The sequence below is a fragment of the Cibotium barometz genome, chromosome 31 (assembly GCF_041138505.1).
Source record: "Cibotium barometz isolate CiBa-2024 chromosome 31, ASM4113850v1, whole genome shotgun sequence".
In the NCBI taxonomy this organism is placed as follows: Eukaryota; Viridiplantae; Streptophyta; class Polypodiopsida; order Cyatheales; family Cibotiaceae; genus Cibotium; species Cibotium barometz.
In genome coordinates, this window is record NC_141076.1 from 15,928,617 (window position 1) to 15,944,595 (window position 15,979).

Here is a 15,979-nt window from a genome sequence, read left to right on the forward strand (position 1 = left end):
CTTGCTTGGCAAGCATGTTAAGTACGTACATTCCTAAAACCATAACCTCTTTATTTTTTCAATTTTTTTTAACACTTGTGTTAGTTTTATCATGTTACTACAAACAGTGTTACTACAAATGGTACTGCAAATGTGCAAGCAAGAAGTAATGTAAATGTTAGAGAAGAGTGTGGATATGTAAGGGATAGTAATAATCAAATGCATGAGATGTATACCCCTCAATGTAGCCCCTTACTCCATATATTTTCATTATGCTTTATTTTATATATGACCTTTTCAGACTCATACACTTATGTAATTTGTCCAAGTATTGTAATAGAATTATGACATTTGCAAAGTGTGAACTACAATTGTCTATTTTTGTGCATTCATAAAGATTTACATTATATATATCGATGATGATGAGTATGAATTGAACTTGATGTATTGAAGAAGTTTTACTATATGTGTATCAGAAACAAAAAAAATTGGGATAAAATGGCGAGTCCTGTGATGGCTCCCAAGTCTACCCTAGCTTTTCTTTAACACGTTACTGAATTACTATTGGGCAGTGAAATTTCACTACTAAGCAAATAATAACATTTCTAGCAATGAAATAGGTCTGACATCTCTGTGTCCTTGTAGTTATAAAAGCGCTCCTATTTTCTCTTATAGACTCTTATTTTGTTGTAGTGTTTATCCGTTTGATGTTTTCTCCATGACAAAAAGAATACACAAAAGATAAGATAAATATATTAGCTCTGAAAGAGGTTACCAAAACCCTTATCTATATAGAAAAGCATCATTGAGGTTAAGAAATAAGCGAGGGTACCTTCAATAGCCTACACATATGTTCTTGCACAATAAAAGGAGGAAAATATTTGAGAAGAAAGGGGTTACATGCATATTATCTCACCTTAATAATAGGAGGGAATGTTTGAAAACATGAGGCATTCAACTGGGGGCTTCACCTAAAAATATGTAACTGTAGCACTTGAGTTCATCAGAAGGAGTATATTTTTTAAAAAAAATTATAGGATTATATTTATAGGATAGGTTTTTAAACCAATTTTGAAAAAAAAATATAAATTTATGAAGAAAAAGGAGTCATTTTATTCACCAAAGTATGTAAGTGTAAGGGGCTTTTTAAATACTCCTTGAACAAATGTGATACATAGGATTTCTTCATAGTGCACTCCCCGAGACCTTTAATCACTATTCCCAAAAAATGCACCTCACAATAAGCCTAGCTGAATTCCAAGAATTACAAGGGTTAAAGAAAACACGACATCCTCGCAATAAGCCTTGCAATGTGGGAGGCTTCTTTTGAGGGTTAATGCAAGGCCCAAAAAAAAGAGGGTTATTGAGAGGCCCTAATGCTTTGTTAGAAAACTTTCCCGAAGTGCCTAACTTTCCCTTGCTAAAAAACTTTCTCAAACTGCCAAATTTCCCTTCTTGGAAAACTTTCTCCAACTTTCTTAAACTGCCCACTTTCCCTTCCTAGAAAACTTTCTCCAACTACTGGTATCCCCCTTACTATTCTAATGAAAAACTGACCATTATCCCATGTGGGTGGACACAAGGATGTTGAGCATCTAGGCTACTATATAGTTATTATGGTACTATATAGATAAGATATCCATTGCTCACTCATTAAAACATGAGGGTAAAATATTGATGTGTAAGCATTGATATCTAACACATTATTTCTTTTAGATTTGCAAAGTTCACTAAATTTGATCATACTATCTGGAAGAAGGTGCCATAATGAATCTTTATTCTAAGAGAAGACTTGAATTATTTTTTTGTTTAATCTTTCTTAAATCTTAGTGCATTATAGCAAAATTAGGATTTTTATGCATTAAGGTGTCAATTATAGTTGAAAAATGTTTTAATGAAAACTTCATTGAGAGCTATAAGAGCTTTATGTGTTTGTGTTCTTAATCTTCTCACATTAGGACTATATTAGAGTGCCTTTGGTTGAAGCACATTAGCAACACGTGAAGAGCCTAGTTTCCATGATAGCTTTCCAAAACCAAAGGATCAGCACCCATAATTTTGGAAATCCATGATCTATTGAAAAACACTTTCTAAAGAGATTAAAGTTTTGATCCTAGACAAATGACAATATATATTATTTTAATAAAATGGATGAAAAAACTAAAGGGATATATTAAGCCTTCTTAAGCCTCTCAGTCATGCATAAAGCGTGCCTCTATAGTTTCTTTATTGATGTGTAAGCATTGATATCTAACACATTATTTGTTATAGATTTGCAAAGTTCACTAAATTTGATCATACTACTTGGAAGAAGGTGCCATAATGAATCTTTATTCTAAGAGGAGACTTGAATTGTTTTTTTGTTTATTCTTTCTTATATCTTAGTGCATCATAGCAAAATTAGGTTTTTTATGCACAATCATAGTTGAAAAATGTTTTAATGAAAACTTCATTGAGAGCTATAAGAGCTTTATGTGTTTGTGTTCTTAATCTTCTCACATTAGGACCATATTAGAGTGCCTTTGGTTGAGGCACATTAGCAACACGTGAAGAGCCTAGTTTCCATGGATAGCTTTCCAAAAACAAAGGATCATAGGAAATATAGCACCCATAATTTTGGAAATCCATGATCTATTGAAAAACACTTTCTAAAGAGATTAAAGTTTTGATCCTAGAAAAATGACATTATATATTATTTTAATAAAATGGATGCAAAAACTTCGAAGACATATTAAGACTTCTTAAGCCTCTCAGTCATGCATAAAGCGTGCCTCTATAGTTTCTTATTATAAAATATAAACGAGTATATGCATTTTCATCAATATTGATTGGCACAGAAATTTATTAGGTGTTGTTAATCTTTGTTTAGATGTACACAATGATGAACATGAGATTTTCTTAAAGGTCTCAAACTTGAGAGAAGCATCTTACTCTAAAACATGGTGCTATATTACCATTATAAATAGTAAAGGAGCCAAAGTATGAGTGTTGATTTAATTTACATCAAACATCATACATTTAATTTAGATCATACATCATACGTCATAGTAAAGGAGTAAAAATACGAGTGTTAATTTACAACATACATCAATTTCATTCAAAGGGATGGTGAGGATGACAACTTAGTTTTTTAATCACCTTTTCCAATCCTCTGTTTTTTTAACTTTTAATTCTCATTTAATATTTTTAAATGAATAATTAATAATGATTTCTTTGGGGAGTATTTTTCTATGACTCAGTCGTTCTTCAATGGTTTAACTAAAACACCTAAAAATTTTGTGTAACGGCAAACACATTGAGTTCTAGAGACTTCTAAGTGAGAGCCGAAAGTGTTCTTTAATATTTTTAAATTAATAATTGAAATAATTAATAATGATTTCTTTGGGGGAAAAATTCAATGTATTTTTTCATGGCTCGGTCGTGCTTCAATGGTTTTAACTAAAAATTTTGTGTAATGGCAAACACATTACGTTCTAGAGACTTCTAAGTGGGCCGAAAGTGTTATACTTACCACAAGTCTCTATAACTATACTTATATTACAAGCCAAGTAGAAAATTTGGAAAAGTAATTAAGCTTCCCAAATAGCACATTTCTCTGCAAAGTCTTCGTAGAATAAATACATAAATCGTCTAGTATTGGTGAGAAGATTATTTAATAAGCTTGAATATTATTATTTAGTAGTATAAACATAGGACAACATAACAACCTTGCTACACGGGTCAATCGTTATATAACATAAACATGAAGGATTTGTCTATTATGAGACTTAATTAGAGGTATAACTGTAATTATATTACAACTCAAGTAGAAAACTCGAAAAAGTGATTAGGCTTCCTAAAAATAGCACACTACTTTGTAAAGTCTTTGTACAATAAATACATAAATAGCCTAGTGCTTGGTAATGAAATTATATCATGAACTTGAATATTATTATTTAGTAATATGCACACAAGAGAATAGATTATATGGGTCAATCAATATATAACATGAGCATGTCCATTTAGGACTGATTTGAATTTGTTAATTAATTGATTGATTTTCTTTTTTTTAACTCATCGGCTATTAACGGTCGAATTAAAAGTGTTGCCACATACTATGATTTAGGCTCGTTTCCCAATCAGTTTAAGGAGTCTAGACTCGAGATTGTTGCCCATATATTTATATTCACATCAATATACATACATCTTTAGTATTCACATCAATATACATACATTTATATATTTATATTCACATCAATATACATACATCTTTAGTATCTTGGAGTTTTTTCTTTTTTTTTTGGTTTGAGAAAAGCTGTGGAAGGCATATATAGCGTCTCCCCATACTGGCTTTTTGGACTTGGGTAATGTGGGTATAGCCTGCTGTTTGATACACTTAAGCATCTCAATATATGCTAGGGTATGTGCATTGAGTATTTAATGAAACATTTAAAGTTTAGTAAGCTAGGTCTTCATCTGGGCCTTAGGCTTTCAACGTAGCGAAGGAGTATTGGGGCTTTTCCTTCGGTTGTAGAGGAGCTGCCACTCACGTCCGCAGAGGGAGGTGTGTTGTCCATCTCGATGTTCGCAGCTTCTCTCAGCACGTGAACCACCTCGCTCATGCTGGGCCTCTTGCTCCGATCGCTATCCACGCATCCTAATGCAACATCAATCACCTTCCACATCGACTCCAGCTTGTACCCCTTCATCAACACGGGATCCACAATGTCTCCAACCTTATCTTGCAGTATGGCTGGTTTAACCTGTTTCCAAATGCACCATTACCCATATATAATTAACCTCCGCGTCTAAAGCCTTTATTCATCATCCACAGAAGCTTTAATTTTAAGCGAAACAATTCCTCCGTTAATGGCACATACCCAATCGACAATATGTGGCGGACTGCTGAAAGCATCGATCGGGGCTCGGCCGCATATCAGTTCAAACAACACTACACCAAAACTGTACACATCACTCTTGTCCGTCAGCTGATTCGTCGCATTGTATCTGCATGCATGAAGAGTCAGGAATTGATTCATGCGGTTAATATTGATGATAGACGTGCACTTTTACCAGCTGCATTATAATCAGAACCACTCGGTACCCTGAAAGATATACTTGATGATTTGACTTAATTAGAACCACTCGGTACCCTGAAAGAATGCTTACGCAGGATCAAGATAGCCTGCTGTCCCAACCACATTTACAGTTGATACATGAGATAAGGCGCTGTCGCCTTCTTTCAACCTTGAAAGCCCGAAATCAGCGACCTTCGCCTGCATCTTTTCGTTAAGAAGAATGTTGCTTGTTTTCACATCTCGGTGGATGATTGTAGGATCACAGCCAATGTGCAGATATTCAAGGCCTGGAATGTAGAACCATGTTGTGAGCACGAAGCGGCTTTTTTTTTACAAGTATTCAAGCACTACTTAATCTGTCTCTTGCACAGTATGAGCACGTAACTATATACCATCCGTATTCTGTTGTGTGAACTTGGTAACTTACCTTGCCAGTTTTGCGTGAGGGCAACGCATCAAATATCTAATCCATTAATATTAATTTAGAGGTTAGATCAACACGTGGAAAGAAAAATTCCCATGTTTAGATGGCGTGATAGCTTTTGTAACATAAACCGGCATAAATTATCCACTGAATTGAAGCTTTGCAAAGATGTTATCGAGTCAAACCTTAGTGTAACAAGTTTATTTTTTCGGTTAACCTGACACCTCTATGGTATTTTAAAACATAGTTTTCTTGTGATGTTTTCTAGCCAAGGTCTAGGCACTTGCAAATAACCTTGAAATGTACCTACAAGCAATTCAATTTTTGATCCTCTTTGTTTCAACCAATTGTGTATTCACTAATTTCTCATTAGAAAGTTTGCAAACTTTATGATGTCACTATTGAAGAAATGTGTCATTATGATTGCAAGGATGCTCGATTAGACTCTTTTTCCTTTTTCCTTGATAGCAACTTGAAGCTTGTAATGTGAATTTATGCAGACAGATGCCGTTCTCATGGAGTCATGGTGCTGGTAGTAATTCGAGTTCTATTAAGTCTCTCGACTCATCCAAATTATCCTCAGCAATGAGAAACTTTACACTAGACCAAGAAACAAAGTTACATAGACTAGACAGATGATGAAAACCAACAACACATAATTGAGTAAATAACAAGACTAACTGAATTACTATTGAGGCTATACATACATATCAATTGTAATGGTTGAAACCGTTGCTAAAGTCCATTCATAATGGAGTTGGTTTTTATTTCTAACATAGGTTAAGTTAACTCTAGTTCTAACACGCCCCCTTAAAAACAACTTCATTGAAGTTGTAGAAAATTATAGGTGTCATCATGTTTCATTCTAGGAACTGGCTTGGTAAGGAAGTCAACCCGCACTTGTTCAGGGGGGCAGATATACTACAACTGCATATGGCCACTCTATATTAGATCTCATATGAAATGATAACAACATATTGTCATGAAGAGAAATATTAGAGTAGTTGTGGAAGCTGATAAAGTTAATCTATGTTTTTATGTTTTTTAAATAGCATTATATTGTATGCATATGGTCACTTTTTTCTTGATGAATTTAAGTCATTAGAGCTCTGGGGGGCACACAAGGAATGGAGAGATCCTATTACCTCTCACAAAAGACCTGTTCTTCAAGAACACGTGGCATGGTGGGGGAATAAGGAAGAGCAACGCCCTCCATGAGATAGTCAATTGGTTCTTTAAAATCTGGGTCGGAGGAACACGTGAAATCTAAAAAACAAAATCACCCCTTACATTTTATCCTCAAAAAGGTCATACATGCACGAAGAAACCCTGCATGGGTTGCCTCATGTGTGAGACAACGGTAACAATGATGGTTTTTGCAATACGTCGAAGTACATTTGCATGTGGCCACTCTATATTCGATCTCATATGAAATGATAACAACATATTCTCATGGAGAGAAACATTAGAGTAGTTGTGGAAGCTGATAAAGTTAAGCTATGTTTTTATGTTTTCTAGAATATATTATATGCATATGGTCACTTTTTTCTTGATGAATTTGGGTTGCTAGAGCTTTGGGGCACACAAGGAATGGAGAGATCCCATTACCTCTCACAAAAGAAGTGTTCTTCAAGAACACCTGGCATTGCGGGGGGATAAGTTAGAGCAATGCCCTTCATGAGATAGTCAATTGGTTCTTTAAAAGTTTTGGAGGGAGGGAGCATATAAAATCTAGAAAACAGAAGCACCCCTTACATTTTATCCTCAAAAAGGCCATAAGTACATGAAGAAGCTCCACACGGGTAGCCTCACGTGTGAGGGAAGGGAAACAGTGATGGTTTGCAATACGTCCTCAGCCAATATAAAGTCTGTCTAAACTTTTATCAAGAGATATGGAGATGTACTTTTCAAAACTTATCAATATGTCTATTTATAAATAAGTCTCACTTATAAGGTGGCGATTTCTTATAAATAAGTCTCTCTTTCTTTTAATTGTTGTATGGAAAAGACAAAGCAAATTTCACATGGAATTATCTCTACACCAAGTAACATTGCATTGCAAGAAGCTCTAGTAAGGTGTGCTTGTTCACATGGAATTATCTCTACACCAAGTAACATTGCATTGCAAGAAGCTCTAGTAAGGTGTGCTTGTTCACATAGCTAGCATTGCATGTAGGTACCTGAATCGGAAACCACATTCACCACCATGAGCTCAAACTGTGATAACCAACTATCTCTAAGCCTTCATCCTTAGGGAGATGAGTTTTTTGTGAACAAGATCCTGAACCCTGTCATCAACACACAAGCTACAAACCCTCTACTCAACCCTGTCCCCATCAACACAGTAGGTTCCAACCCTAATCCTATCATTCCTAACGCTGACCCAGAACTCACCAAGACAAAGGTGGTTGGGTGTAACATAGTGATTACCCATCTTGAATATATGAAAATTGTTTCTATCACTCTGAAGGCTTAAGGGAACCACTTGAAGCCACAAGGACTACAATTCTAGTGATGCTTCCCAACATACAAGATATTTTCCAAGATCTTCCTAGAACTTCGAGGAGAAATGGAGTGAACAACGAGTACCAAGATGGAGAGTGAAGATAAAATCAGGCAAAAGAAAGAAAAAATCAATATTTCTGTTGCCGTATCTTGTCTAGTATTGTTGTCCCATGTACATAATGCTACCTACATATAGAATCTTAACACATGTACATAATCCATCGCATGTATGCAATCATGCCTAAATTTAGAATCTTGACATATGTACTAGCCTATGTATAAATCTCTAGGTTGTGCACGTCTCTAAAATGTACTTTTCAAAAATTGGATTATCTAGCAGATTTCCTGACTTAATCATGTATGTACGCAATGCCAAATCCACCCACAGTGCCCTAGGGAACTAGATGCAATTTTTATTCAAGATAAGCGTAGTTTTGATCAATTTGACTCGAGTACGCATGCCAAACGCATGCACGTGCCAAATCAAGTAGTCAAGTTGTGGGCCAGCTATGGCATGGCTTCTAGCTATTTAATTAGGTCAAGCAACTAGACGTCGTGTCATAGCTGGCCTAGCTCCTAGCTACTTGATTTGGCTTCTTATAGCACCTAGGGTGCCCTAGTGTGCTTATAGGGTCAAATTAACCAAAATTAGGGTTGGTTTAAGAAAACAATTTCATCTAGTTTCTTGGGGCCCGACATATGCATATGGTGCTACATGAGCGTATATTTGTCTCAAACATTAGATATCTTTAAGTTTTTATATATCATTATTTTATGTGTTGGTATTTTGAAACACACAAGTCTAATAGGCATTTAAGAAAATGGAGAGTCTGAGATAATGTGTACATGGATTGACATGGGCAAGGGATGTGTACTTTGACAATGTAATTTATCATATTATTCAAAATTTACCACACATTCAAATGTATTTAGCTTTATTTTATACAAGAACCTTAGGGGTTTCACCTACAAATATAAAAGCATAGCACATGAGTTCAAATGAAGGGATTTTTTAATTTCAAACTTTAAGGTAAATTTAAAAAAAATGCATTTATAGAAGGGGTTCTTTAAATCAATTTTGAAAAAAAAACCCAGAAGTCCATTAAAAAAAGGGGTAATTTTATTCATGAAAAATTCATAGGTCATGGGTTTTTTAAATTACCCTTGAATGCACATGATTCATAGGTTTTCTTAGTAGTGCACCCCCCAAGACAAGAACATATATTTGAGAAAGAAATGAACTCATTCTAAAATTATATATCAATGGTTACAAACGTTTCTTGTTGCTTCCCAACAAAGGTTTGATCTTGCTTCTGTGCAATTACGCCCTTGTGGTGTGTTTCAGGGGGAGAGAGTTTGTTGTTGCCTGTGAGTACGAGTTCCCAACAAACAAAGCAAATGCACATCTAGAGAGGAGTCTCCAAAGGTAGTTACTACGAAAATAGTACATGACCATTCTTATCAGTATTATAAATTCCTAGTCGACATTCTTGGTGATGCTTTCTTTGCACAACCTTTTACTCAATGCTTTACATTTGAGAAGCTCTTCACCTTCATGGCTCATGTAGGTAGCATGAACCACCTATAGTACATCCGATAAACAATTGTGCATCATAGTTTCCTTTCAATGCCTTTATCTTAGTAGTTAGCTCATCAGCTTGTTCTTTGTATCCCTTTGATTGTTTGCTAACTCAGTAGAATAAGATTCTATGCTTGCAACCTTCTTTCTGCTTCACCTATAGCTAAGAAGTGTAGCCTTCTATAATATCCAAGAAGACCATTAAGTGCATCACCTTAAAAAACGTAGAAACAAATTCCTATTTCGAGAGGGGGTGAGGCACCCGATAGAGGATCCATTGAATAAATTCTACCATCTGTCCAAAGATCAGTACTCTTCCTATTATGTTCATGCATGCTTTCCAAGTTGACATCTCTATGAATCTGACCTTTTCTAGTACTCTAAAGGCTTGCATACTCATGGTCAAGATCTATATACAACCTAAATTTGCGCGATTTGTTAGAGATATCTTGGAGAGGCATTTTGCAAAGTAAGAAAGAAGATAATCCTTTTAAAAAAGCCTCAAGGGAAGAAAAATGACTTGATGAAATCTATCAGGGGAGTATGTAGAATGCAAGTAGTAAGAGAAGTGGTGCAAGGAAAAGCCTTAAATAAGCGATATAGGTAATGTGTAGAACAAGGAAGAGAGGAATCACAACCTTCATGGAAGTGTGCAAATTGCAGAGAAGAGAAGTGACATGAGGAAAAGACTTGGTAAGTGATGTAGGTGATGCAAATAAGAGGAGATACAACAATGGTGGATGTGAGCATGCATGAGAGAGAGGAATGGAGAAGGAACAATAGAGGAGGGGAAACAACTAGAGGAAGGGAGGAGGGGGAGGACGGGAAGATGGGAGGCAGAGGGGCAGCTAGGAGAGGTGGGAGGAGGGGGGATGAATTTTCAAGGGATTATATGAATATCTATCTTATAAGTCACAGAAACTTTAAGAAAAAAGGCTTCAAACTTCTAATGACACCTCTTAAAGGGCCTTAGAACATCTCAACCTTCCTCTAATGGAAATAATGAAAAAGATGGGAAAATACTCCAAGAATTAATAAGAGTTTTGGTTTGAAATTTCCATAACCTTTTCATGGTAGTAATTTTTTAAGCTATATTTTTAAACAAGAAGTATAGAAAAAAATCTTTTATGTGTCCTTGAACTTTACCCGAGGATCAATAATATAATATACTTGGTGATAAATTCATTACATAAGTTAGAAATACCTTCAGATGCATCCAAAGCTATTTGTAATCTTGTTTTCCATGGTAGAGGTTTATCTATAGATTCGACTTCACCTGTAAAAATTCATCAATTGGACTTTGTGAATCTTCAAGTGGACATTAAAATAACCATGTTAACCATCATATAGAAACCTTTAATCTTTTAGTAATTATTAAATAATTTTTTGAATCATAGAAAAACATTTACCATAAAGAAGATCTTTAAGGTTTCCTTTTGAGATATACTCATAAATAAGCATATATGTATTCTCTGTGCAATAGCCAACAAGAGAAACAAGATGTTTATGGCGAACTCTAGAAAGAATGGAGACCTGCATCATGACAAGAGATATAAGTATAAAAGAAAATGAGTCTTCTAAATTATATTGTAATTATCTTTACTTCAGGTAACTTTGATTTGAATTAGGGGAGCATAAATAAAATTTCTCCTAAATCACAACAAAAAATACTAAGATAGCATGTGCATTTGACAAAAGCAAATATAGTTTTTATGGATAAAAGGTGCATATTCAAGGGGTTTCTTAAACTTATTAACAAAGTGAAACATTCTATACATAATGGGTAGTTTTCCCAAATTAAAATTTAAGACGAGGGGCATTATTAAAATTAATAACATACATGGATGGAAGGTTTTGTAAAAGCCCCTTGAATGTAGGTGCTATATTATGGGGGTTTTAACCTAGTCATCACCCCTAAAATTGAGTCAATAAATAAATTCAACTTAAGGTATATAAGAACCATTTTTGTGATGGAAAAGTGAATCAAAACTTTAAAATTCAATTCTTTTAACAAGTGTTGAGAGGAAGCCAAGGAGTTGGGGGTGAGGGACGCATGATTAATTTCAAGGGGAGGGATTTATAAGGATGCATGGTCAATTTATCAATGTTTATATATCACATGTCCTTTTTTTAGTGTTACCGAAGAAGTTGAATAACCTTTCTCTCTCTCTCTCTCTCTAAATATATATATATATATATATATATATATCTGTCTCTGTCTCTGTTTCTGTCTCTTTGTCTCTCTCTCTCTCTACATATCTCACTTAAGCCCTAAAAGGTAATATTTTGCTCCATACTTGTATTAAAAAATATCTAATTTTTTTTAAAATGATGAAATTTATTTTTTAAAGATTTAGTAAAAGATTATACTATTCAAGTGTCTTGCCTATCACTATGAACATGTAGGCTAATTGATAGAAATGCATGGTTATGTTTATAAATCACATTACCTTGTCTTTTCACGTCGCTTCTAACCTTAGTAAGTGGTGAAAATAGCTTTATGTGAGGTGCTATGTTAGGTTACACTTGATAAAATTAATCAAAGGTGCTATGTGCTGAGATATCAAGCACAACTCTAGTGCTACGGACATTCGTGACCCACCTGGGTGATGGCTTCCGAACTTGCACCACTGGCATGGTTGGTGAGATTATGGTTTGATATGCTGCCAGTGGATGATAGGCTATGTGATAGCCACTTTGGAGTACTAGTGTTATGGCCTATAGGGCCGGCTCATATAGTTGAGTTCACACTATGGACCGACCATTACATTAGGGGAAATTTGGACTCATATTAGGCCCTTCAAATTTTTTTACACATTATCTCTCTACAAAAATGGGCTCATGGTGAAATTTTTGCAAAGTATCAATGGTATAGGCCATACTGGCCTTAAAAACCTTGGTACAAAGGCAGAGGAAGTGTTTGGATGCCTCACTTGGGGGGCAATCTTGCAGCATGGACTGAAAGCTCTATGGATGAGCTTATACAACCAACAACCATGGAAAAGATTATGGAAGATTTGAAAAGCCTCAATAGATGGAGAAAGAGGAAGATTTGCAGCAAAGATAAGGCTAGAGAAAGCCTTGAGAGTCTCAAGGGAAGATCCACAATCCTCATTACATGTAGAAGCTTAAGTCCATGAGAAGATCTTAAGTGCAACCAATATGAAGGAAGCAGTTTTGGGAAGCCTCATGAAGAAGTGCAGCTTGTAGTAGAAGGGAAGGTTTTTGAAGCCTTCGAAAAACTAAAGCAATGAGTTTCTATCCTCAAATAGAAGAGCTTATAAAGATATAAGGTTAGCCAACATGCATTGAGAGCACACATGGTAGCAACAAAAACACAATGATGGCAGCACTAGGATAGTGAAAAAGAGGCAATCAACGTGAAGTCTCAAGCTCATGAGTAATGTGTGGTGGAAGCTTAGCTAGCTTCAAATTAGAGCAGTGATAAATAGCAAGAAGATGGATGGAAGGACAACAAAAGTAATCGGTGAAAAGCATTAAAAGGATAGCTAGCATCATTAAAAGGATAGCTAGCAGAGCGGTGATGAGGCCAATGCTACTGCTGGTGGTGAGGTCAAGCAACAAGAAGTGCATTCTTAGCACACACTCATGATAGCCTTGGAGTAAGAAAGATAGGTGTGTGCAGCAGTGGCAAACACCTGGGGAAAGATGCCAGGTGCAAGTCAGCTATGACAATGTGGTGACCTCGACTCTGATCTGCACAACAAAGATAGAAGATAAGTGGATGAGAAAATAAATTGTAACAAGAGATGTAGTAGAGAAGAAAAATTGTGTAGAGAGGACATCATGCATAGAGGTTTTCCACACATAGAAGAGAAGAATAGGTGGGTGTGTTGGGCTACCCACCACAGCCCCCATAGAGAGGAAGCTCAAGAGAAGCACAAAAGCAAAGGGATGGTGGCTACCATCATGAGGAAAGAAAGTGAATGGCTCACATTTAAAAAAAACAAGGATAAGATAAAAAGATAAGGTTAAAGTGTAAGGCATAAAAATTGTCTTATTAAGCCCCAATCACACACAAGTTTTGCATTGAGATGATTTTTAAAGGGTATCATGGCACAAGTTTGTATTTCTAGTCAAGGTATACATGTTTTTTAATATTCGTATTTTCTCAATTCTCTTTAGAGCCCTAAAATAGAGGGCAAATATCGGCTTCACGAAAGCCATGGATTTGGACCACATTGGATGGGTGCCTACTCTTGCCTTGATGCATAAAAAGGATTTTATTTTCTCACCGAGATTATGAGAGTCCGTTTCTCGCGCTTGTGGGTGGTCAAAACAGTTTCTAATGTGGTGTGCATTGAGTTGTGCATGCATGGGTGATACACTTCATGGGTTGGTTCCTTGTCTTGGGAACATGGGTGTCTAAAATGCACTTGGGTGGTTTTGCCTGAGCAAGTTGGTCCTCGAGACGGACTTGAGGTGTTTAAGATGGCTAGACACATGCACACGAACCTATTAAACACTCCAATTTGCATTGAGGTTGAGTGATGAGATGACAATGGAAAAAGTTTTTGGGCGTAAGAGTTGAGTGTTAATTTGGTTAGAGAGATTGTATGCATACACCCAAGTTTACATTAAGGAGGGGTGTTGAAATGTGCAATGTAAAATGTTTGAATGACTATGTGAATGCACCCTAGAGGTTTTAGATATTATCTTGAGTGTGTGGATGGATAAGAGTGCCATATAGGTGGACACATGTACGGATATTTGGGATTGAGGCTATCTATATTAAAAGCCTCTCATTTGTATGGTTCATACAAGATTTTGAAAATACAAGGTGTTGAGTGTGCCTATCTTATGTCTATCTCTTAGTACTGTGTTAATTATCATCATGGCTTATCTTTATTATTTTGAGCCTCCTTAAGCATACATTTATCATGTGATTAGAATAGGCTTAGCACGTTCCACTTTCTTATTATATGTTAGGTTACACTTGAGAGAATTAAGCAAGACGAGAAGTGATTCTAGCAACCAATCAGGATTCTTATTTCTCAGCCTATAAAGATGTCTTGTGAATGTAATACAATTAGAAATTCTAAGGATATTTAGGTGAATAATTTCATGATGAATATTTTAACTTCCTTTTCAACCTTTGTGAATGTAATATGATTTTATTCTGATTACATTATCAATTGTCTATCTATTCATTTTAAGATGGTGTGCTCTTACATAACATTACTAGTTGTCTACCTATTCATTTAAAGATAGTGTGCTCTTAGATAGAGTTATTAGATAGACAACTAATTACATTTCAATTGTCTACCTATTAGTGTGCTCTTAGATAGAGTTATTAGATAGACAACTAATTACATTTCAATTGTCTACCTATTCATTTTAAGATAGTGTGCACTTAGATAGAGTTATTAGGTATACAACTAATTAGATTTCACTTATCTGCCTATTAATTTTAAGATACTCTGCTCTTAGATAGAGTTATTCTTAATTTTAATATTGTGTGGTCTTAGATTCAAGAAACTCTTCTACACATTAGTTGTCTACCTATTCATTTTAAGATAGTTTGCTCTTAGATAGAGTCATTAGGTAGACAACTGATTATATATGATCGGTTGTATACCTATTCATTTTAAGATAGTGTGCTTTTAGATAAAGTAATTAGGTATATAATTTATTACATGTCAGTTGTCTACCTATTCATTTTAAGATAATGTGATTCAAGATAGAGTTATTATCCATTTTAAGATTTTGTGGTGTTAGATTCAAGAACATCTTCTACATGGTATTATATCATAGGCTATTTTATAGTCTTTACATTCTAGTTCTAGCTCTTAAAAATATGTGTGTGATACAGATACCTAGTAAGCTAAGCCTCAAAAACATTAAGGCTTCCACCCATTATACAGTTCTCTATCTATTCATTTTAAGATAGTGTGCTTTTAGATAAAGTTATTAGGTATATAATTTATTACATGTCAGTTGTCTACATATTCATTTTAAGATAATGTGCTTCAAGATAGAGTTATTATCCATTTTAAGATTGTGTGGTCTTAGATTCAAGAGCATCTTCTACATGGTATTATATCATAGGCTATTTCATAATCTTTACATTCTAGTTCTAGCTGTGAAAAATGTGTGTGTGATACAGATACCTAGTTAGCTAAGCCTCAAAAACATTAAGGCTTCCACCCATTATATAGGCGAAAGAAGGGAGAAAAGATAGAGACTCGTTAACATGGAGTCGAGAGACACGAGACATCATTTGCATGGAAGTCTAGACATAGGTGAAGTGTTAAAACTATGGATCAAGCTCTCCTAATGACAAGACATCTACCTAATTAGATTCCTAATGATAACACAATTAACATAACTAATGTAAGGTGAATGTACCTAAGTATACTCATGATGATGATGAGTATGTGCAATAGACTCATGCACAATTATGTTATAAGATTA

At 35.2% G+C, this 15,979-nt stretch overlaps 1 protein-coding gene across 2 annotated transcripts in view; it reads right to left on the reverse strand.

Annotated features, from left to right (window-relative positions):
• Nucleotides 1–4,186: 4,186 nt before the first annotated feature.
• LOC147620543 (putative LRR receptor-like serine/threonine-protein kinase At1g67720) overlaps nucleotides 4,187–15,979 on the reverse strand; it is a 150,717-nt gene continuing 138,924 nt past the window's right edge. The window contains exons 11-15 of one of the 2 annotated variants that reach the window (XR_015269944.1): nucleotides 10,954–11,077; nucleotides 10,749–10,820; nucleotides 5,111–5,323; nucleotides 4,839–4,965; nucleotides 4,187–4,721 (exon numbers count right to left, since the gene is read on the reverse strand). Coding sequence is in view for 1 of the 2 variants with exons in the window: in XM_086824768.1 (XP_086680894.1) it covers nucleotides 4,431–4,721; nucleotides 4,839–4,965; nucleotides 5,128–5,323; nucleotides 10,749–10,820; nucleotides 10,954–11,077 (810 nt within the window). In the remaining variant the exon portion in view is untranslated. The remainder of the gene's footprint in view (nucleotides 4,722–4,838; nucleotides 4,966–5,110; nucleotides 5,324–10,748; nucleotides 10,821–10,953; nucleotides 11,078–15,979) is intronic. The other variant, XM_086824768.1, reaches the window with a different exon arrangement.